The sequence below is a fragment of the Salvelinus sp. IW2-2015 genome, linkage group LG10 (assembly GCF_002910315.2).
Source record: "Salvelinus sp. IW2-2015 linkage group LG10, ASM291031v2, whole genome shotgun sequence".
NCBI classification, from domain to species: domain Eukaryota; kingdom Metazoa; phylum Chordata; class Actinopteri; order Salmoniformes; family Salmonidae; genus Salvelinus; species Salvelinus sp. IW2-2015.
In genome coordinates this window covers 14560001-14581688 of record NC_036850.1, presented here as the reverse complement: position 1 = coordinate 14581688, position 21688 = coordinate 14560001, and the positions used below count along the sequence as shown (strand labels likewise).

General features: G+C 43.6%; 1 protein-coding gene across 1 annotated transcript in view; it reads left to right on the top strand.

Annotated features, from left to right (window-relative positions):
• The window catches only part of LOC111969339 (myotubularin-related protein 13-like), an 89864-nt gene extending 68515 nt beyond the window's left edge, over nt 1-21349 (top strand). Inside the window, 16 exon segments of the mRNA XM_023995403.2 lie at nt 3256-3378; nt 4077-4187; nt 5623-5728; nt 14753-14885; nt 15356-15464; nt 15876-15900; nt 15903-15988; nt 17741-17818; nt 18125-18238; nt 19146-19209; nt 19212-19273; nt 19434-19461; nt 19464-19531; nt 19687-19900; nt 20089-20198; nt 21130-21349. Of these exon segments, the coding sequence (XP_023851171.1) occupies nt 3256-3378; nt 4077-4187; nt 5623-5728; nt 14753-14885; nt 15356-15464; nt 15876-15900; nt 15903-15988; nt 17741-17818; nt 18125-18238; nt 19146-19209; nt 19212-19273; nt 19434-19461; nt 19464-19531; nt 19687-19900; nt 20089-20198; nt 21130-21321 (1623 nt within the window). The 3' untranslated portion in view covers nt 21322-21349.
• The last annotated feature ends 339 nt before the right edge of the window (nt 21350-21688 follow it).

The following is a 21688-nucleotide window of genomic DNA, read 5'->3' as shown; positions in this document are numbered from 1 at the left end:
TCAGTTTTGTTTAGACATTCAGTTGAATTTAAGCAACGCTAGTCTCTTGAATGCGCAGGTGCAATAATGTCCACTTCACGTTCATGCGCCCATCACCTGTGGCAACTGTAATCAGCCAGCCACATCCCCTTCCAGTCATCACTCACCTGCTTCTTTCCTCTCCGTCCGCTCTTCCTGCTCATCTATTCCTCCGTCTGTTTAAAAATATATAATTTAGCTTTGATGGCGAGGGGGGATGTAGACCCTGATCAGTCTGCTGCTGTTACATGTACAGTAGCGAAGAGCACAGGCCAGTCTGATAGGCTCTGTCACGCAGCAGTAACCGAGAGTAAAAACAGCTTTGTAACAGTCGTGTTTGCAGTTTTACAGCAAAGAAAACGGCTCTTACCGGACCTACCCTTTTTCCTTCCTGCACTATTTTGCGCTCATTTCATAAAATTTCACAAACCATATCGCGGGCCGTTTTAAACTAATCCCAGGCCACTAATTATTGTTTTGATAACAATGTTTTTCAGTCATATTACCTATTAACTAGCTAGCTAACGACCTGTAAACTTGACAGTAGGTTAGGCAAATTTGATTGGCCCAGGAAGAAAGGAAAAGGGTCTGCTACTCATGAGATGTGCTTCAAAAGTAGGATTCATAATCTCTCTTTCTGGTGCTCCATACATTCTGTTTTGGTGCCTAACGTTTTTAAAGTGTGGAGCAATGTGTTTGTGGGAGAGAGAGAGTGGTGTGTACGTGTTTGTGGGAGAGCGCGAGTTGTGGTGTGTGTGTTTATGAGGGAGAGAGAGCAGTGTGTTTGTGGGAAAGAGTGGTGTGTGTGTGTTTTATGAGGGAGACAGAGAGAGCAGTGTGTACATGTGTGTGGGAAAGAGAGAGAGTGGTGTGTGTTTGAGGGAGACCGAGAGAGTGTGCGAGGGAGGGAGTGTGTGTGTGTCTTGTCTGTTAACTGAAGAGTTAAGGTTTCATGCAGTGTTTTCCCCTTACTGCCACAATGACATGCAGATTATTATGCATGTATATTCCTTCCTCTCATTCCTCCAGCCAAATCACAGCTAGACCTGTGCAAATATGAGCAACTTAGCCATTCTATGCAGTAGACAGTGAACAGTGTGAATTTAAATTCAATATTTGTTTTATTGAGTAGAAGTGTGAATATCAGTGACAGGTTTTTGTGTAGCACACGCATAACGTTTACAAAACGGGAAGAATTATCGGGGGACGGGGTGAACAGGACGCAAGACCAATCAGAATTCTCTGTGCTATCGTGATACTTGGCCTGGTATCTTATCGTTAGTGAAATGTTAGTATCGTGACAACACTAGTTTGTGGTGCCTTGTGTTTTGTCAAATACACCTAACTTGGATAGTACAGTATATTGGGCCTAGTCTGCAAAGCATTTTACTGAAAAGGGCACACATGGTTTTCGTAGACCCTTGTAAGCCAGCATACATTTTTTTAATGTTTTATTTATTTACGTGGGCATTATCATGAGCCTTACCCTGTTGTGTTTAAACCAGCGTGGCTTTATTCTATGTGATTGGACTCGAGAGGCAGAAATGTATTTTTGCCGATAATTGAACCAAATCCTTAGAATGCTGTAGAAATGTGTTTCCCATCTCACGGGATATTTAGATCCTGTGTCCCCTGCTTGGAGCATGCAAGAGCTCTTGTGGCATGTTTTCATTGTCTGAAGGAATATATGTGATTCTGATAAAGGGTTTAGCCAGGAATGAGCCCTGTGAGGCTGCTATCTCTGTAAACTGATAGGACTGACGGCTCCTGGTATGGGACAATTGGAACCAGATTGAGACGAGACCACTGAGACTTGACCTCTGTGTCCCAGTGGAGCACTTTGGGAAGGAGTGGGGAGGTATCTTTGTTCAAATCATTCACCTTAATGACTTAGCCCATATGCTGTTAGTTTAACATGATCACTCAATTGCTATTTATGGTACATTACGCCATGTCCTTCGAACACAAATGTCTGCGGCGTATTTTGGCTAGGTTTTGAATTATTAATATCCTACAGGTAGGCCTAGGTCTATCTCCAGTGTGGTTACTGGATGAGAAGTGTCAGAGGTCGAGCAGCTTTTGCTTTAATTATCTTTGGTTCTCTGTTATTATGGGAAAAACATAGTTGAATACTTAGAATTCAGGCTTCAGGGGTTTTATTACAGCTATTTCTATACTGATTACATCTTGTGACTCCGTTTTGAAGGAAATGTCATTTGAATTTCAAACCTCCAGCTCTGGGTTTGTAGCCGTAGTTTAGAATAATCTCCAAACCACAAAAGATTATTCCTCAACTCAGGGAACCAAAGTAATGACGTTGTAGTCTTTAAAATAAATACCCTATTTTGTGAAGTAACAACTGAACAGATGAGAAAGCAGTATGGGTAAATTCCAGACTGGACGTAGCCTATTCATACTCTGTTATTAGTGTTTTCACAACTATTTTAGTAAACCGAGTAATGTGACTTGATGCATAGTTGACTTGATTTCTTACACTGTACATCTCACTGCTGATTTACGGTTGGCCTTTAGTCAGTATGTGACTCTGGAGGGGAAATGACACTCCTCCTCGCTTAAGCTCCTGGGTTTCGTTCAAACGGTCTCCATGAAAATAATGTTTTATGATCTATTTTTTGGTGTTAGTAATCTTTTATGAACCCCATGGTGATTTGAAGAAAATCCTCTTTGCTCTTTCAACTCCTCAACTGTGATGAGTATCTGTTTTACTGGGTACTGCACATTGGAGAGGATTTTTTACAACTCAAATCTGTACCCCATTGCAGAGGAAACACAGGATTTTGAGTTTTTTGTGCATGAAAATGCCTCCGTAGTACTGTGTGCCTGTCAGCCTGAGGAGACTTTTTTCCGTACTGTGTTCTTTTGACGGATAAGTAATGTAGCATTATCACTTTGAATAGTACTCGTACTGTGTGCACTGTACTCTGTGCCTGCATTAATCGGAATTATCGAGGAGGGGGTGGCACTTGCATGTTTCCAAAAATAGGCTACAGTATGTGATGTACTGTAGAATGTACACACTGTGGTTTGACCTGGGAGTAGATAACACTAGAGCCACCCTCAGCGGGTCAGAAGAAAAGCATCAGTTTTTTCCCGTCCCTGCTCAGGTGTTTCTTTTATGCCTGCTACGTGCGGTTACTCTGCACAGGGTCTTAACTCACCCCCATATCACTYTTGAACTCTCCCATTTGAATAACTTCTTCTGTTTTGCTGTTTCAGGGAACAAAGACCACCGATGCAGATGAGGATGAGGAAGAGGATGGCTTGATCCAGCCTGCTCAAGTCTTTGCACCAAAAAGTCTCATTCTGGTCTCCAGGCTGGATTATCCTGAAATATTCCGGGTAACATGATAACACTGATTAATTCCTGACTAAAATAGGTTCCTTTCAAAATGTCAGATGACCATGCGTAAAGGTCATTTCAGTTTTTGCTGGTTTATTTGTTATCTATAGTTGACCTGGCCAGGAACATTCTTGGTCCTATTCATGAGTTTCATGACAGTTCTCTGCCTAATTAGCCTTGGCATGATAAACAGTAGTCAATGCACTAATTGCTGCGCTATCGATTGTCTCATGATGTTGATAGAATGCATGATGTTGGATCCTGTGTGCGTAGAATGAACATATTGGCTTTGTAGAGTGAATTCTGCATGTACTCAAGGCCAGGATATCCAGCCAATCCCTCACTTAAGAACAGAGTGGGGCTTAGCGGATCTGTCCTGTCCCTAGGCACCCCACTGGACCACTACGGTATTCAACTTTGGCATTCAAATGTCTCCGACACAAATTCTTTTAGCATTTATTTTTAGATTTGCTCTGCCCAGGTATTTGCCATTAAACCACACATGTCAGCTGAACATTAGGAATATTACATAAAATACTATAAATCTGATTGTATTAGATGACAAATTCCAACACAGTGTCTTTAATTGTCCATTTAGGTGCGAAATTGTGATTGGGTGTATGTATCTTGCGATACATCTGTATGTGAGTGTGTTGATTGACCTGGTTGTGTGTCTGTCTCCTCCTGACCTCCCCAGGGCTGCTTGGGCCTGATCTACACGGTGTACGTCGACAGCCTGCCGTTCCCCRTGGAGGGGCTGGTTTCCAACCTCTTCACGTGCATGGTTCCTGTGGCTGGCGGCTCCCAGGTAAGCAGGCKTTACTAAAGCAAACAATTCCTCAAATACCTCCATCTATCAAGCCTTCTGGCCTGCTCTCCACAGGCACGAATCCACCCCAGACTAGGGGTCAGTCTGGGTTAATATTGCTGCTAGACCCACACAAGGTGCTGGTTACCTACTGACGGCCTGATGCTTATTATAGTTTCAGTCTCCTACAAGTAGAGTGTGAGTGAGGAAGGAAGTCATGTTTTTGCCCATGTGCGTTTGCTTTCCATTCAATCATGCATTCCTCGTCTAGATGGTGCCATAGATTGCTGTACCACCACGTGCAGAATGTCCTAATAATAATATTTTATTTTTCTAGCTGGTCTTCTGATTACATTACTTAGTGAAGCTAGGGTAGAAAAAAAACAGAGTAGGGGGCCTGTTTTTATATTTTCACTTCTCACTAGGTTATTAAAAACCACATCTGAAGCTGGCCTTTAACAAAAACCCTACGCTGGTCTGTTCCCTTAAAGTCTAGACAATGGTGATCAATGTGGCTTTAAAAAACTGGACAATATTTCATCTGTGTTTGTAAAGGGGAAGGAATGTGGTTAAGTTCATGGTTAAGTTCACATCCTGGACATTAGCGTAATTTTTGTGTTTTTGATGTAATTTACCAACACATGCCAGTGTTCCTCCTCAAACTATCGCCACTCCCCGCAGAGTGGGGAGACTGTCAAACATGAAGGAATGTCATGAATCAGGGAACAGAGAGTTGTTCTCTAGCTGGTTCAAACTCAGTTGAAAATAACAGAAAGGCTATGTTCCCAATTAATACCTTCATTGACCATGTTTCAATCCACTAGGATCGTCAGGTCAAAAGTCAAACTCTGTTGAACCACTGTCTGTACCCCTATCATGTTCAACATTGGTTTAGCTGAATTAGACGTACTGATTGTGTTCACGCGAACACACTGTTTCCACTGTACGCTTACTTCTCTACCCTCAGCCACACTGGATACAGCGATGGACGTGACTGTCCCTATTGGATTGCAGAGGCGTTGTGCCGTGCCAGTGAAATTTAGGTTAACATGCATTGAGGTTTCTCCCATTGCAGCCGGACTGATTCAAAAGGCTAATTCAGTCATGCAGCTGCGATGTCCATCGGGTTCAACAACACGTGTTTTATTCATTTTTCTGGGAGATCGTCAAAAAAACTCTCACACAGTGGATCCCTTAACTGCCATTGTACTGTCATTTCTCCCTTGCCTATATGACCTTTGGCCTTGTTTTGAGGTACAGTCTTGTTCAGTTTCCTAATGGTATATACAGTACCATGAAAACATGTTTTGATGTCTGTAAAAAAAAAAATGTCTGTCTCTGAAACTGTTGTACAGTCTTATCTAGTTCTATGATAGATCCATCCAATGGTTTTTCATATAACCTATGACTTTTCACTTTGGTGATTTTCCCACAGAAACTGTTTTCCCTGGGAGCTGGCGACCGACAGCTAATCCAAACCCCTCTGAATGACAACCTGCCTGTTACATGCAAGAGTGTGGCCCTGCTCTTCCAGCAGCTTGGTATGTCACTGGGCTTCTGCTTCCTCATTACTACACTACAGTACAACCAGTCACACCCAGATTCCATGAACTCGACTCCACTTTATGGCACCATCATGTTTCTTCCGTTATTTACAGTCTGGTCTGCATCGGGTCTACTTAGTTGCAGTACAGTAGCTCTATGCTGCTCTGCCTGTTGGTCACGTACAGTCACAGTATACACAGCTCACATTGTAATTTAGCTTATGTTTCCTGGTAACATGCTTACGCGGGTCGGCTCAAATAACCTGACAGCTGAATACGAAGTGTAGTGCCAGATTTTAGGAACATCCCTCTTAATCATATTGTTTGCATCGTTTTCTTTGTTTATTTTAGTAAGTAGCTTAGTTGTATGACAGGTTATCCGGTATTGATCCTTGATGGTATTAAACTTTTTTAGGTTCAACTCCAACATTAAGAGGTTTAGAGTTACTATGCGGATGATCACATGGTTATGAATAAAGCATCTGTCCAAATCACAATTTGAAACTCTCAAATTGAATAGCCACTAAGCAGTTGGGTTAATGCTGTACAAATGAACATATACAGTGCCTTCAGAAAGTATTCACACCCCTTGCCTTTTTCCACATTTTGTTGTGGAGGTCCCTCAGTCGAGCAGTACATTTCAAACACAGATTCAACCACAAAGACCAGGGAGGTTTTCCAATGCCTTGCAAAGAAGGGCACCTACTGGTAGATGGGTCAAAATAAAAACATTGAATACATTGAATATCCCTTTGAGCATGGTGATTTTATTAATTACACTTTGGATGGGGTGTCAGTCAATGCACCCAGTAACTACAAAGATACAGGCGTCCTTCCTCAGTTGCCGGAGAGGAAGGAAACCGTTACGGGATTTCACCATGAGGCCAACGGTGACTTTAAAACAGTTAGAGTTTAATGGCTGTGATAGGAGGAAACTGAGGATTGATCAACAACATTGTAGTTACTCCACAATACCAACCTAATTGACAAAGTGAAAAGAAGGAAGCCTGTACAGAGTAAATATATACCAAAACATATGCATCCTGTTTCCAATAAGGCACAACAGTAATACTGCAAAAAATGTGGCAAAGCAATTACATTTTGTCCTGAACGCAAAGTGTTATGTTTGAGGCAAATCCAATGCAACACATTACTGAGTAACACTTTCCATATTTTCAAACATGGTGGTGGCTGCATCATGTTATGGGTATGCTTGCAATTGTTAAGGACTGGGGAGATTTTCACAGTAATTTTTTTTTCATAATGGATCTAAAGCATAGGCAAAATCCTAGAGGAAAACCTGGTTCATTGTGCTTTCCACCAGACTTTGAGAGATGAATTAACCTTTCAGCAGGACAATAACCTAAAACACAAGGCCAACTATGCACTGGATTTGCTTACCAAGAAGACCGTGAGTTAGTTTTGACTTAAAGCTGCTTGAAGTTGATGGCAAGACATGAAAATGGTTGTCTAGCAATGATCAACAACCAATTTGACAGAGCTTGAAGAATTTTGAAAATAATAGACTCATAGTTAAATCCAGTTTAATCCCACTTTGTATCATCAAAATGTGGAAAAATTCAAGGGATGTGAATACTTTCTCAAGGCACTGTATGTATACTCCTTTACTAGGATTTGCTTTGTCTGTTTTGCATTCTTGTACACATGACGTAGCTTTGCTGTGGTTTGGTGGCTTCACGTGGTTATGACCTTATATTGTCCCAAATTCCTGCTCACTGCATTCGTGCATACACTGGACTCAAGTATGTGGTTTTAATACACACAAATCACTGCAGCAGTCAAGTCTACATTCCAGGGGCTGATGTTGGGGGCGAGTTAGTAAATAAGTGAAATCCAATCCAATTTTTCTGACGCTTTTTATTTGTAATGGAAAATAAGCCCTCATTTAGTGTGATTAGAAGAATGTGTTACAAAACTAAATGGATTATGTTTCTTGTAAGCATTAGGCCCTGAACCCCTTGAGGAATTCAATAATAGTTTGCATGCTCCTTTGTGTTTAATTTGACAGCGAGCAGTGGACGTGCACATGGGGGGGGTACTTTACCGATACACAAATTATCAGGGTCATGTTCAAGTCATGTGTTTGTAGCCAATCTGGATACACACAGAGATGGCCTGTACCTTGACATTATCCTCAGCCATGGTTTGTGTCAGTCCTCACCTTCTTTGTTTTTGTTACCAAATAACTGCACATGTTATCCAGGAACAGTCCACAAAGCTAATAAAACGGACCCAATTCATACGTCTCTCTCTAAATTTGACATTCCAAAGTTTTGAATTTACCTGGAGTTTGATAGAGGATAGACTCCTCAGGTCTAGACAGCTGTTTTTGGAGTCACAGGAGGACATGGGGCTTGTTATTGTGCAGCTCAGTTCAACCATCAGGAGGAATGTCTCTGTGTGTTGTGATGTGTACAGTAGTGTGTCCATTCCCCTCTATGCTGGATCTGAACATGGCCCCTGTCCCTGACCGATGAAGATGATGGGCAGACAGAGAGGCCTGGGCACCTCACGCCACTGCTGTTTGCTTACTTGTGTAGGACTGCATGTAACTCTTAAGAGATGCTCTCTGTCATGTTCTTGGGCTACAGGTGACGTGACCGATGTCCTGTAAGAACTGATCAGTACTGCATGATATCATATGAAGGATAGGCATTCCAGATCATGCGCCTCGTGTAAGCGAAGCACCTTGCATCTCCCATCCATCACTGTTGTTATACAATGCAGGCTGAGAGTATGTTCTGAGTACAGAATCAGTGTTTCCCCTATAATAATATAGCAGGGGCAGGCCTGTTAATTTGTTGCCGCCACGTTTTTTGATTTTATCTCTGCCGAGACGCAATTTTAAGATCGGTGTGATTAGTTACAACGTTTATTTGTACCAAGTAGCGTTGGATGCATTTAGAGTCTTGAGATTTGTCAATTAAGTAAATGCAGATGGACAACCCCATGCTTCAGCCTATTCATTTAAAGGGGCAGTGCAGTTAAAAATGTAATTATCCTTTTTTAAATATATATATTTCCACACTGAGGTCGAAATAACACTCTGAAATTGTGAAAATTATGATAATGGCCTTTTGTGTACGAGTTGTTTGGGGGGTTAATATTCCTGGAATTTCAGCGTCTTCAGGTGGAACTTTTGGTCCACATGATTACATCACAATGTGATCTGATTATAAGAGACCAATGACTGTTCGTCGAGGTAAGGGGCTGGGCTCGAGAGTCTAGGCCATCCTATCAGCCCAATCAGGGCTGTGTATGTAAATACAGTATCGTCAACTTTGTTTCCTACGTCCACACGATCAGACCAAGGGCCAAAGGAGCCTCAGGGATAAAACGTATAAATATATTTTGGGGTTATTAAGTAAAAACAGTGATTTATTAGACATACAGTGGTGATTGATTGATTTTTTTTTTTTTTTTACAAAGACTGCATGAGGGCTTTAAAGCCGCTATGCTGCATCAGTTGAGCTGAAGGTTATTTCAGATGGTGTCAACATTTACATGTTTTATTTTCCTCATTTTTGGGGGGTAGAATGTCCTTTCAAAATGTCACCAGAAGTGACCTTCTCACATTCGTTCTACCTTTGCTGCCGGGAAAAAATTATAGGGGAAAAACTGCGCGTGTTTGAGTATCGTGACGATGCAACCGCTGCACAGCCCAAGGTCGGATCATATGTCAAAACATATTCTCTCATTATTTATAATCTCTCATACTTCCGTGATTCTATTCCATGAATCAGCAACAGATTTGCTCTCCATGTTGGCTGGCCTGTGTCCTCTTTTTCTCCTCTGCTTGGAGGGTCTATTTAAAGTCATGTGTTTAGTGTAACATGCTAAATCCATGTGATTCATCATGACCGTCAGTCAAATCTGTAAGAACAAATGATTAAACACAGATTTGAGTTATAACATGAAATACAGTACAACTTACAGTAGGCTACATTGCACACCCCTGTGTGATGGACTTTGTCTCTCTCCCAGCCTGTCAGGTACTAAGTTATTCAGTCCACCTTATGACCAAACAAAACCTGGGGAAAAGGCCCAGACCTAGTGGGTGGTGTGGTGCATATACGTGTAGCATGTCTACGCACCACTGTGTCCAGAGGTCATCCCAGAGGAATGTCCGTCCAACATGTCACACTGCTCAGGAAGTGTGGCCCCCAAGGGGATAGAATGGACAGGCCCTGGACAGGCTGCTGGGCTGTTTGTTGTTGCTGCCTTTGTCTTGGCCCAGTCTGTCTCTTGTTATTTAGGGTCGGAAATGTGTTGCTGTTTCCCATAGATATGTAAACACCTCAAGGACACTAAACAAGCCAGGCTGCTTACCTCAGGAGGCCATTGTGAAACCTAATTGGCTGCCAAGTGCAAAAATGCCAGATTAGTCACCTCAGACCTATACACTTCCACACAGGAAGTCACGTTGAGGTGACATATAATGTAACCAGCCTATGTCGCTTTGAGAGATCCAGGTATTCAGTCAACAACGGAACAGACAATTTTTCATGTTCCGATTCCTGTTTATCAGGGTCTATCTGAGCTGGAGGCAGACACAGAATCAGTGACCTCAGTTTGTTGCGGACTGCAGATATGTCTGCCAGTGTGCCTATGTCTTTATCTCTGTATTGTGTGATGGATGGGTCTACCACTACGTTGATAGGAAACAATAACAGGAACTGTAAACTTGAGAATTTGACTGGAATGTCATATTGGTATTTGACATATTATTTATATCGTCTCATAGCGTGTCATTTCCTCTGGCTATTTTTGAGATTGTATTTTTCTTATCATCATGATATACACTGTGTGTGCAAAACATTAGGAACACCCTTTTGCCCCTCAGAACAGCCTCCATTAGTCATGACATGGACTCCACAAGGTGTTGAAAGTGTTCCACAGGGATGCTGGCCCATGTTGACTCCAATGCTTCCCACAGTTGTCAAGTTGGCTGGATATTCTTTGGGTGATGGACCATTCTTGATACACACGGGAAACTGTTGAGCTTAAACAACCCAGCAGCATTGCAGTTCTAACACACTCAAACCAGTGCACCTGGCACCTACTACCATACCCCGCTCAAAGGCACTTAAATATTTTGTCTTGCTCATTCACCCTCTAAATGGCACGCATACACAATCTCTGTGTCTCAAGGTTTAAACATCATTCTTTATACTGTCTACTTCCCTTCATCTACACATATTGAAGTGGGTTTAACAAGTGACATCAATAAGGGACCATAGCTTCACCTGGATTCACCTGTTCAGTCTGTCATGGAAAGAGCAGGTGTTCCTAATGTTTTGTACACTCAGTGTATAATAAACTCAGCAGAAAAATAAACTGCCTCTCACTGTCAACTGCGTTTATTTTCAGCAAACTTAACATGTGTAAATATTTGTATGAATATAACAAGATTCAACAACTGAGACATAAACTGAACAAGTTCCACAGACATGTGACTAACAGAAATTTAATAATGTGTCCCTGAACAAAGGGGGGTCAAAATCAAAAGTAACAGTCAGTATCTGCTGTGGCCACCAGCTGCATTAAGTACTGCAGTGCATCTCCTCATGGACTGCACCAGATTTGCCAGTTCTTGCTGTGAGATGTTACCCCACTCTTCCACCAAGGCACCTGCAAGTTCCCGGATATTTCTGGGGGGAATGGCCCTAGCCCTCACCCTCCGATCCAACAGGTCCCAGACGTGCTCAGTGGGATTGAGATCCGGGCTCTTCGCTGGCCATGGCAGAACACTGACTTCCTGTCTTGCAGGAAATCACGCACAGAACGAGCAGTATGGCTGGTGGCATTGTCATGCTGGAGGGTCATGTCAGGATGAGCCTGCAGGAAGGGTACCACATGAGGGGGGAGGATGTCTTCCCTGTAACGCACAGCGTTGAGATTGCCTGCAATGACAACAAGCTCAGTCTGATGATGCTGTGACACACCGCCCCAGACCATGACAGACCCTCCACCTCCAAATCGATCCCGCTCCATAGTACAGGCCTCGGTGTAACGCTCATTCCTTCAACGATAAACGCGAATCCGACCATCACCCCTGGTGATACAAAACCTCGACTCGTCAGTGAAGAGCACTTTTTGCCAGTCCTGTCTGGTCCAGCGACGGTGGGCTTGTGCCCATAGGCGACGTTGTTGCCGGTGATGTCTGGTAAGGACCTGCCTTACAACAGGCCGACAAGCCCTCAGTCCAGCCTCTCTCAGCCTATTGCGGACAGTCTGAGCACTGATGGAGGGATTGTGCATTCCTGGTGTAACTCGGGCAGTTGTTGTTGCCATCCTTTACCTGTCCCGCAGGTGTGATGTTCAGATGTACCGATCCTGTGCAGGTGTTGTTACACGTGGTCTGCCACTGCGAGGACGATCAGCTGTCCGTCCTGTCTCCCTGTAGCGCTGTCTTAGGCGTCTCACAGTACAGACATTGCAATTTATTGCCCTGGCCACATCTGCAGTCCTCATGCCTCCTTGCAGCCTGCCTTAGGCACGTTCACGCAGTTGAGCAGGGACCCTGGGCATCTTTCTTTTGGTGTTTTAGTGTCCTAAGTTTTCATTACTGTGACCTTAATTGCCTACCATCTGTAAGCTGTTAGTGTCTTAACGACCATTCCACAGGTGCATATTCGTTAATTGTTTATGGTTCATTGAACAAGCATGGGAAACAGTGTCTAAACCCTTTAAAAATGAAGATCTGTGAAGTTATTTGGATTTTTACAAATTATCTTTGAAAGACAGGGTCCTGAAAAAGGGATGTTTTTATTTTTTTGCTGAGTTTATACACTACTGTTTGGTAGCTGAAATTGCATTGTTTATCCACCTGTTTTCACTGTGGGCAAAAAATAACATTGTTTTCTCAGCCGTTTGTTCGTTATAAGTCTAATAGAGTGTCTAATAGAGGTCGACCGATTATGATTTTTCAATGCCGATYCCGATTATTGGAGGACCAAAAAAAGCCGATACCGATTTAATCGGCCGTTTTGGAGAAAATTTTTTTTGAAATTGTATTTATTTATTTTTTAATATTTTTTTTAATGTATTTGTAATAATGACAATTACAACAATACTGAATGAACACTTATTTTAACTTAATATAATACATCAATAAAATCAATTTAGCCTCAAGTAAATAATGAAACATGTTCAATTTGGTTTAAATAATGCAAAAACAAAGTGTTGGAGAAGAAAGTAAAAGTGCAATATGTGCTATGTAAGAAAGCTAACGTTTCAGTTCCTTGCTCAGAACATGAGAACATATGAAAGCTGGTGGTTCCTTTTAACATGAGTCTTCAATATTCCCAGGTAAGAAGTTTTAGGTTGTAGTTATTATAGGAATTATAGGACTATTTCCCTCAATACCATTTGTATTTCATTAACCTTTGACTATTATATGTTCTTATAGGCACTTTAGTATTGCCAGTGTAACAGTATAGCTTCCGCCCCTCTCCCTGGGCTCGAACCAGCAACACAACGACAACAGCCACCATCGAAGCAGCGTTACCCATGCAGGGCAAGGGGAACAACTACTAGAAGGCTCAGAGCGAGTGACGTTTGAAACGCTATTAGCGCGCGCTAACTAGCTAGCCATTTCACTTCGGTTACACCAGCCTCATCTCGGGAGTTGATAGGCTTGAAGTCATAAACAGCGCAATGCTTGACGCACAACGAAGAGCTGCTGGCAAAACGCATGAAAGTGCTGTTTGAATGAATGTTTACGCGCCTGCTTCTGCCTACCACCGCTCAGTCAGATACTTAGATACTTGTATGCTTGTATGCTCAGTCAGATTATATGCAACGTAGGACACGCTAGATAATATCTAGTAATATCATCAACCATGTGTAGTTAACTAGTGATTATGATTGATTGTTTTTTATAAGATAAGTTTAATGCTAGCTAGCAACTTACCTTGGCTTACTGCATTRGCGTAACAGGCAGTCTCCTTGTGGAGTGTGTCACGTTCCTGACCTGTTTTCTGTTGTTTTTGTATGTGTTTAGTCAGTCAGGGCGTGAGTTGGGGTGGGCATTCTATGTTATGTGTATCTATGTTGGTTAATGGGTTACCTGATATGGTTCTCAATTAGAGGCAGGTGTAATTAATTTTCTCTGATTGAGAACCATATTAAGGTAGGATGTTCTCACTGTTTGTTTGTGGGTGATTGTCTTCTGTGTCTGTGTTTGTCGCGCCACACGGGACTGTTTCGGTTTGTGTKGTCTATTCCTGTTCTGCGTGTTTATGTAAGTTTTTCCAGTTCAGGTCTGTCTACGTCGTTTTGTTATTTTGTTAATTATCAAGTGTAGTTCGTTTTCGTCTTGTTCAATAAATTCATCATGTCTTCATTACCCGTTGCGTCTTGGTCCAATCTCTCTCCTCAAGACGATCGTTACAGAGTGCAACGAGAGAGAGGCAGGTCGTTATTGCGTTGGACTAGTTAACTGTAAGGTTGCAAGATTGGATCCCCCGAGCTGACAAGGTGAAAATCTGTCGTTCTGCCCCACCGTTCCTAGGCCGTCCTTGAAAATAAGAATGTGTTAACTGACTTGCCTAGTTAAATAAAGGTATAAAAAAAATTATTAAAAATAAAAATAATAAAATCGGCAAATCGGCGCCCAAAAATACCGATTTCCGATTGTTATGAAAACTTGAAATCGGCCCTAATTAATCGGCCATTCCGATTAATCGGTCAACATCTAGTGTCTAATATACTGTCAGTAAAGGGAGGGAGAGGTTTTCAAAATATTGTGATGCGTGTACAGTACTTTGGTTTTCATACAATATGTCTCTGCAAAACAGGTCTTTCCTCCAATAATTTCAACAAACTAGTCACACATGATTGAAAACACCACATTCTATCACCCCTAAGAAATATAATTTACTCTGAGTATTGTTTGCTCAGTTTAGAAATAAAATCCACCCCCAACAGTATGTTTTTTATCATTTGTCCAAACGAATACCTCATTAATTACACATTCTCTCTACTTTCTTCTGCCAGGAATCCAGAATGTTCTGAGTCTTTTCTGTGCGGTTCTGACCGAACACAAGGTTTTGTTCCATTCTACGAGCTACCAGAGACTAGGGGAGGCGTCGCGTGCCTTGGAGGCACTCATGTTCCCCCTCAAATACAGGTACGTGATTGGCCCGTCGGTCTCCACATTCCCCCATCAGTCCCCATTACACCTCGGCTATTGACATGACTTGCCTTGCACCAAGTGTGACTTGAATGATACTCTTTCTTATTATCGTTATTTGTTTGTTTCTCAATAAAAGTGTTACCTAGGCTGGGCTTTGATTATGAGTCCATTGAAAGTTCAAACATATTAAGATGTTCATGTTGATTGCGTTGCCATCTGACTTTCTGACATTTTGTGACAAAACAGAATAACTTTCCAAAGTGGTCTTGGTTATCTGTTCTCATATGTCTTTAAGATGAATACACTTCCTGTAAGTTGCTCTGGATAAGAGTGTCTGCTAAATGACTGGAATGTAAATGTACTTGAAAGAGTATTCTCTGGTTTACTGAGTACCACACATTGATGTAGAATTTGACCTGGCAAATGGTGTGTTTCCTCACTGTCGTCTCCTGTTTGAAACTCAGTTACCCATACATCCCCATCCTGCCGTCACGGCTGCTAGAGGTGCTGAGCTCACCCACCCCCTTCATCATCGGGGTCCACTCCATGTTCCAGAGCGAGATCCAAGAACTGGTGAGTGATCTTTAGCACCTTCTCCAGACATGAACCATCTGACCCACCTCTGATCCTGATTCAATACAGTGTAGCCAGTTGCCCAATGTAGCAGTTGCCTATGAATCATGAAGCCTTTATTATTTATATATATATATATATTATATGTGAGTCACTACATTTTAAGGAAATGTTATGTTGAGCTGACATTCCTTATACTGTGAAGTGCCGATTGATGCGGCCTCCTGAGTCCCTTAGATTCAGGGAGTTGTGACTCCTCCACTGTGTTGGCAAAGAGCCTGTTTTGGCAGGTTTCGGCCTTAGTTTGTCTTATACGCTCTGCCATAGTAATGTAGAATGTGCTCCACAGCTAAAATAGGAATCTAACTAATTCGAAGGATTGTTTAGTGATGTGTGTTGTCTGTCTTACAGTTGGACGTTATCATAGCTGATCTGGATGGGGAACCATAAAGATTCCAGAGTGCATCCACCTGTCCCAGCTCCCTGAACCACTGTTACACACTACAGAGACTGCCCTGTCTTTGGTACGTATGTACCTGTTACACACTACACCAGACTGCCCTGTCCCAGCTCCCTGAACCTGTTACACACTACACAGACTGCCCTGTCTCTGGTACATACCTGTTACACACTACACAGACTGCCCTGTCTCTGTTACATACCTGTTACACACTACACAGACTGCCCTGTCTCTGGTACATACCTGTTACACACTACACAGACTGCCCTGTCTCTGGTAATACCTGTTACACACTACACAGACTGCCCTGTCTCTGGTACGTAGGTACCTGTTACACACTACACAGACTGCCTTGTCTCTGGTAAGTAGGTACCTGTTACACACTACCCTAGACTGCCCTGTCTCTGGTAAGTACGTACTGTTACACACTACAGAGACTGCCCTGTCTCTGGTACGTAGCTACCTGTTACACACTACACAGACTGCCCTGTCTCTGGTACATACCTGTTACACACTACACAGACTGCCCTGTCTCTGGTAAGTACGTACCTGTTACACACTCCAGAGACTGCCCTGTCTCTGGTACGTAGCTACCTGTTACACACTACACAGACTGCCCTGTCTCTGGTACGTAGCTCCTGTTACACACTACAGAGACTGCCCTGTCTCTGGTACGTAGCTACCTGTTACACACTACACAGACTGCCCTGTCCTTGGTACATACCTGTTACACACTACACAGATGCCCTTCTCTGGTACATACCTGTTACACACTAACCAGACTGCCCTGTCTCTGGTACGTCCTGCTACACACTACACAGACTGCCCTGTCTCTGGTACATACCTGTTACACACTACACAGACTGCCTGTCTCTGGTACGTCCTGCTACACACTACACAGATGCCCTGTCTCTGGTACATACCTGTTACACACTACACAGACTGCCCTGTCTCTGGTACATACCTGTTACACACTACACAGACTGCCCTGTCTCTGGTACATACCTGTTACACACTACACAGACTGCCCTGTCTCTGGTACGTCCCTGCTACACACTACACAGACTGCCCTGTCTCTGGTATGTACCTGTTACACACTGCCCTGTCTCTGGTACGTACCTGTTACACACTGCCCTGTCTCTGGTACGTTGCTGTTACACACTGCCTGTCTCTGGTATGTACCTGTTACACACTGCCCTGTCTCTGGTATGTACCTGTTACACACTGCCCTGTCTCTGGTACGTACCTGTTACACACTGCCCTGTCTCTGTACGTACCTGTTACACACTGCCCTGTCTCTGGTACGTACCTGTTACACACTGCCCTGTCTCTGGTACGTACCTGTTACACATGCCCTTGTCTCTGGTACGTACCTGTTACACACTGCCCTGTCTCTGGTACGTACCTGTTAACACCACTGCCCTGTCTCTGGTACGTACCTGTTACACACTGCCCTGTCTCTGGTACGTACCTGTTACACACTGCCCTGTCTCTGGTATGTACCTGTTTCACACTGCCCTGTCTCTGGTATGTACCTGTTTCACACTGCCCTGTCTCTGGTATGTACCTGTTACACACCACAGCCTCTGTCTGTAAAGGCTGAATGCTCACCCTTGTAAATCACAGATCCCCACTAGATATTTCACATTAGATCATAATGAGAATGTGGTTTGTTGCAAACAGCTGTAGAATGTCCTTATGTAACTTGTCTAGTTCTTGTAATGGGTATTTGTTTATGTAATCTGAACAATAAAAGTGTACGTGGGAACGAACAAAATAATAAGTCAAGACTAAGAGGCATTTTTATTTTTTTCAGGTTTTGCATCCTGATCTGGAGATAGCTGACAATGCCTTCCCACCCCCTCGCACAGCCCCCTCCAACCTCAAACTGTTGGTAAGGCCCATCATTCCAGTGAACACAGTGTCTTCAACCTTAACCCCTGGCCATGTCTCATTGTAATAGATGGAGCCTTTTCCCAGAACATCATGTGTTTGTGATATGAGGAGGACACCACTGCTCTGAGATATCTCCTATAGCACGCACATCTCTTGTCCGACCTATGAATAGCACAAAAATGTGAATTTGTGGGGTTTTCCATTTCTTCAGATGGTAGAATAATCACGTTAAGATGTGAACTGAATTAACAAGGTGGTATTCATGGCATGTTTGTGAGGAGACTCTCCCCTCTTGTGTTTTCAGGATAAGGAGGTGCGAGCCGTGTTCCTCAGGCTGTTTGCACAACTCTTTCAGGGCTACAGGTCCTGCCTGCAGCTTATCCGCATCCATTCCGAACCTGTTATCCACTTTCACAAGGTGAGATCAACTCAATCTGGGTGGGTCAAAAATCCTATTGCCAACTGAAGGCATGTGCTCCATCACACCCTCAATGTGTCTCCTGATTATGACGCACGTTCGTCACCCATGCTGTTGTAATCCCAGGAAAATACCACATTTCACTGATCACTGCAATGAAGGTGGTTACGTTTCTTATTCAATTTGTTTGTCCCCATTTAACATTTGATAGGCTGACGTTTATCCCATGTTCTCTCAACGTGTAAAAGAATGTTTGGAGAGAATCCAAGAACAAGAGGATTCTCTCCTAACCTGTCTTATCCTGTCTGATAAAGCTGTTTGGAGGTGTTTTGTTTCAGCATGTGTGTGTTCTTTTGATGCGCTTTAGTGACTGACCGTATGACTCTTCACCATGCTATCTGCTTGTTTGTGTTATGTGCTGTCAGCCTTGGCCAATGGCCTCGCGATGAGACTATGAAATGTATCAAATTAAAATGTAAAAAAATCACCGGGTTTGTATTTGTTTGTGTCTGCGCGTCTCCGTGGTAACCTCTCAGCACGTCCCCCTCAAAGTACCCCACATGGCTCGGATTATGGGCCAGGAATTCATCACAAATCTACAGAAACTCTGCACTTTGTTTTATCGGAGAGGCGATGACTGGGGAGTCCAGAAACTGCCCCCAATTTTCTATCTCTTTCACCCACTAGCACGAATCACAGGCCTAATTCAGCAGATAAAGCTTGCTTTCTTTTGCATATAGTCATCTTCAGTCATTTGTTTCACTTTGTGACTGGGTTCATTGTGATAAGACAATTATAATAATAAAGAAAAGAGAAGCTCCTCAGAAAAGTTAAGTAAAGCTGTTAGTCCTAAACGTACATCTTTATGTACCTACCATTATTTAACCTTTGACCCTGTCCCCTACAGACTGCCTTCCTGGGCCAGAGAGGCCTGATCGAGAATGACTTCCTGACCAAAGTTCTGGATGGCATGGCTTCGCTGGCTTCGTGTCCGAGAGGGGTCCGCCTTACAGAGCCTGTGATCTCTTTGATGAGGTACTGTCGGGCATGGATACTGTAACCAGACTGTATGTTTTGCAGCTCTTGTCTGATTTGGCAACAGTTTTTTCTAATTTCACTGTTGTGTGTGAAGCTGGGCTTGTCGAGAGATTGTACGTTTGGGAACAGTTTGACTGACTTGTTGTTGGTTCTGTAGCTGGTGGCCTTTGACATGGAGCGCTTTAAAGAGGGGCGGCCAGCCCTGCCAAGCTGCAGAAGCACATGAGGGAACTCTCTGACCAACTGTACAAAAACGTGGGTTAACATCACTCAGCCTCTGGGCCTGTATGCTATAGTGTTCACATTAGGCACTTTCTGTACTCTTTAGTGTTCTAGCATGTCCTATGGCCGTCACAGATGTTGATAGTGTTGTGCTTGTCTGTATGTTTTATTTGAATGGTCCATTACAGGAGAATCCCAACCCCCACATGGCGTTCCAGAAAGTGCCTCGGCCCACAGAGGGCTCCCACCTTCGGGTGCATGTGATGCCCTTCCCCCTGTTGGACGATGAGAAGGTGGAGCGGCTGCTGGCGGAGGGCCTGGCCAAGCATCCCAGCGCCACTGCCATCACTACCACCACCCGCTCAGAGAGGAAGTGTGTGGTGCCCGCCGGCCCTCCCGTGGGTACGTGAGACACAAACATCAGCTCTACTCTGTCTGCTCCTGTGTGAGATAAATGGCTGGCAGGAGTCTGTTTATAATGTGTTAATAGCTGAAGCACTTAGTTGTTGAGTATTGAATGGCGTCTGTACAGCATAGCTAGTATTTCTACCACTCTTGTATCCTAACCTGCTCAGCCCTCATCTGTGCAGTGTCCATCATGGGGAAGATGGGCTTAGTGTTCAACAGCGCTCGCAGGCTGGAGGTGGTGAGGAGCTGCATCTCCTTCATCTTCGACAACAAGACCCAGGAGACGGAGAAGGTGACGCACGGCATCCTCCCTAATCCCAGTCTCTCAGCACAGTGTAATCAGCCACGTCTGTAATGGCCCAGACATCTGGACTTGACATCCATCCCTCCGATTACAGCAGGCAGGCAACCGTGTGTGTCTGTCTGGAGTTAGAGCTCTCAACTCTATCAGGCTAATTATACCTCCCGGCTGGGAGACAGGACCACACTGGAGACAGATAATCAAACACTTAGACTAGCCTCATAATCTCCTTGTTATCAGCAGAAATAACCCCATTGTTTTAACACCGAGGTTAATGGCATAGCTGTTTTGCTTTCTGCTTTTTCCCATAAAGCATTTACACGTAAATGATGCTCTTTGATTTCCCCGCACCGTGACACCCCCTATAGAAGAGCCCATAGGAATGTTGATGCGGGTGTCCCGTGTGTACTGCATGAAATGGAGCCAGTTCCTTTATGCCTGCACCTCTGGCTGTAATAAGCAGGTTATATAAGGCAGCCGTGCATCCCTGTGTCGATAGAGGAACACACAGTACGCCAGCTATAGACCCCACCACCACCCCCGAGCCTATAAACCCTTCACCTCAATATACATTATACAGCCAATGTGAAAACCATTACCCAGACGCATGACCATCACATTTTCTCATTGTTTGACATTAGTATGAAATGTGTCGTATTAATATTTCCCAGAGGTCAACAATTCACTGTCTGGACTGGTAATACTGTAGCTGCTATTGTACCTGTTCCTGAGCTCCTGCAGAGCTACCAGCTTAGGTTTCTTGGCTGTAGCCTGGTTGGTTCTAGAATTCTGGGACATAACGTTCTGGAAAGTTGAGAAATCAATTCAGAAGATGATTATCCCCACTGTTTTTGTTCATGTATGTTGTGGTTTGACATGGTATATGTGTTAAATAATAGGCTCTGCTGTGCTGTGTTCCCAGACCCTGCCGGCTGCGCTGCGTGCTCTGAAAGGCAAGGCGGCTCGCCAGTGTCTGACTGAGGAGCTCAGTCTGCACGTCCAGCAGAACCGGGCCATACTGGACCACCAACAGTTTGACTACGTCATCCGCATGATGAACTGTGCCCTCCAGGTGGGTCAAAGCTCGGCCAGTCTGTCCCAGTCTGTGATGTGACTCTTTCAGAACAAATCACCTGGCTCTGTTATTAAAGTTCAGTGTACGGTATGTCCCTCCACGAGGTAGTTAACATCCCTCCTAAAAGTCTCTCTGAATGTCAACATACTCCTTCTACAAAGGATGGAACACTGTTTTCTAATAACTAATGTACAGTAAGTATCCAGATGTCAGTGGCAGCCTTTTTCCTTGGGTGTTCCCTAGCGTTCTCACAGAGGCAATAACAGGTAAACCACAAAATATTTGAGGAGCAGGAAGCAGGAGTTTGTTTCCAGGCTCTACCCTTAAAACAATCCCACTCTGGGTGCGATGACATGTTTTCATGGGCTTTAACTGGTTCTAATTTAGCGCGTCTGAAGTTGTCTGT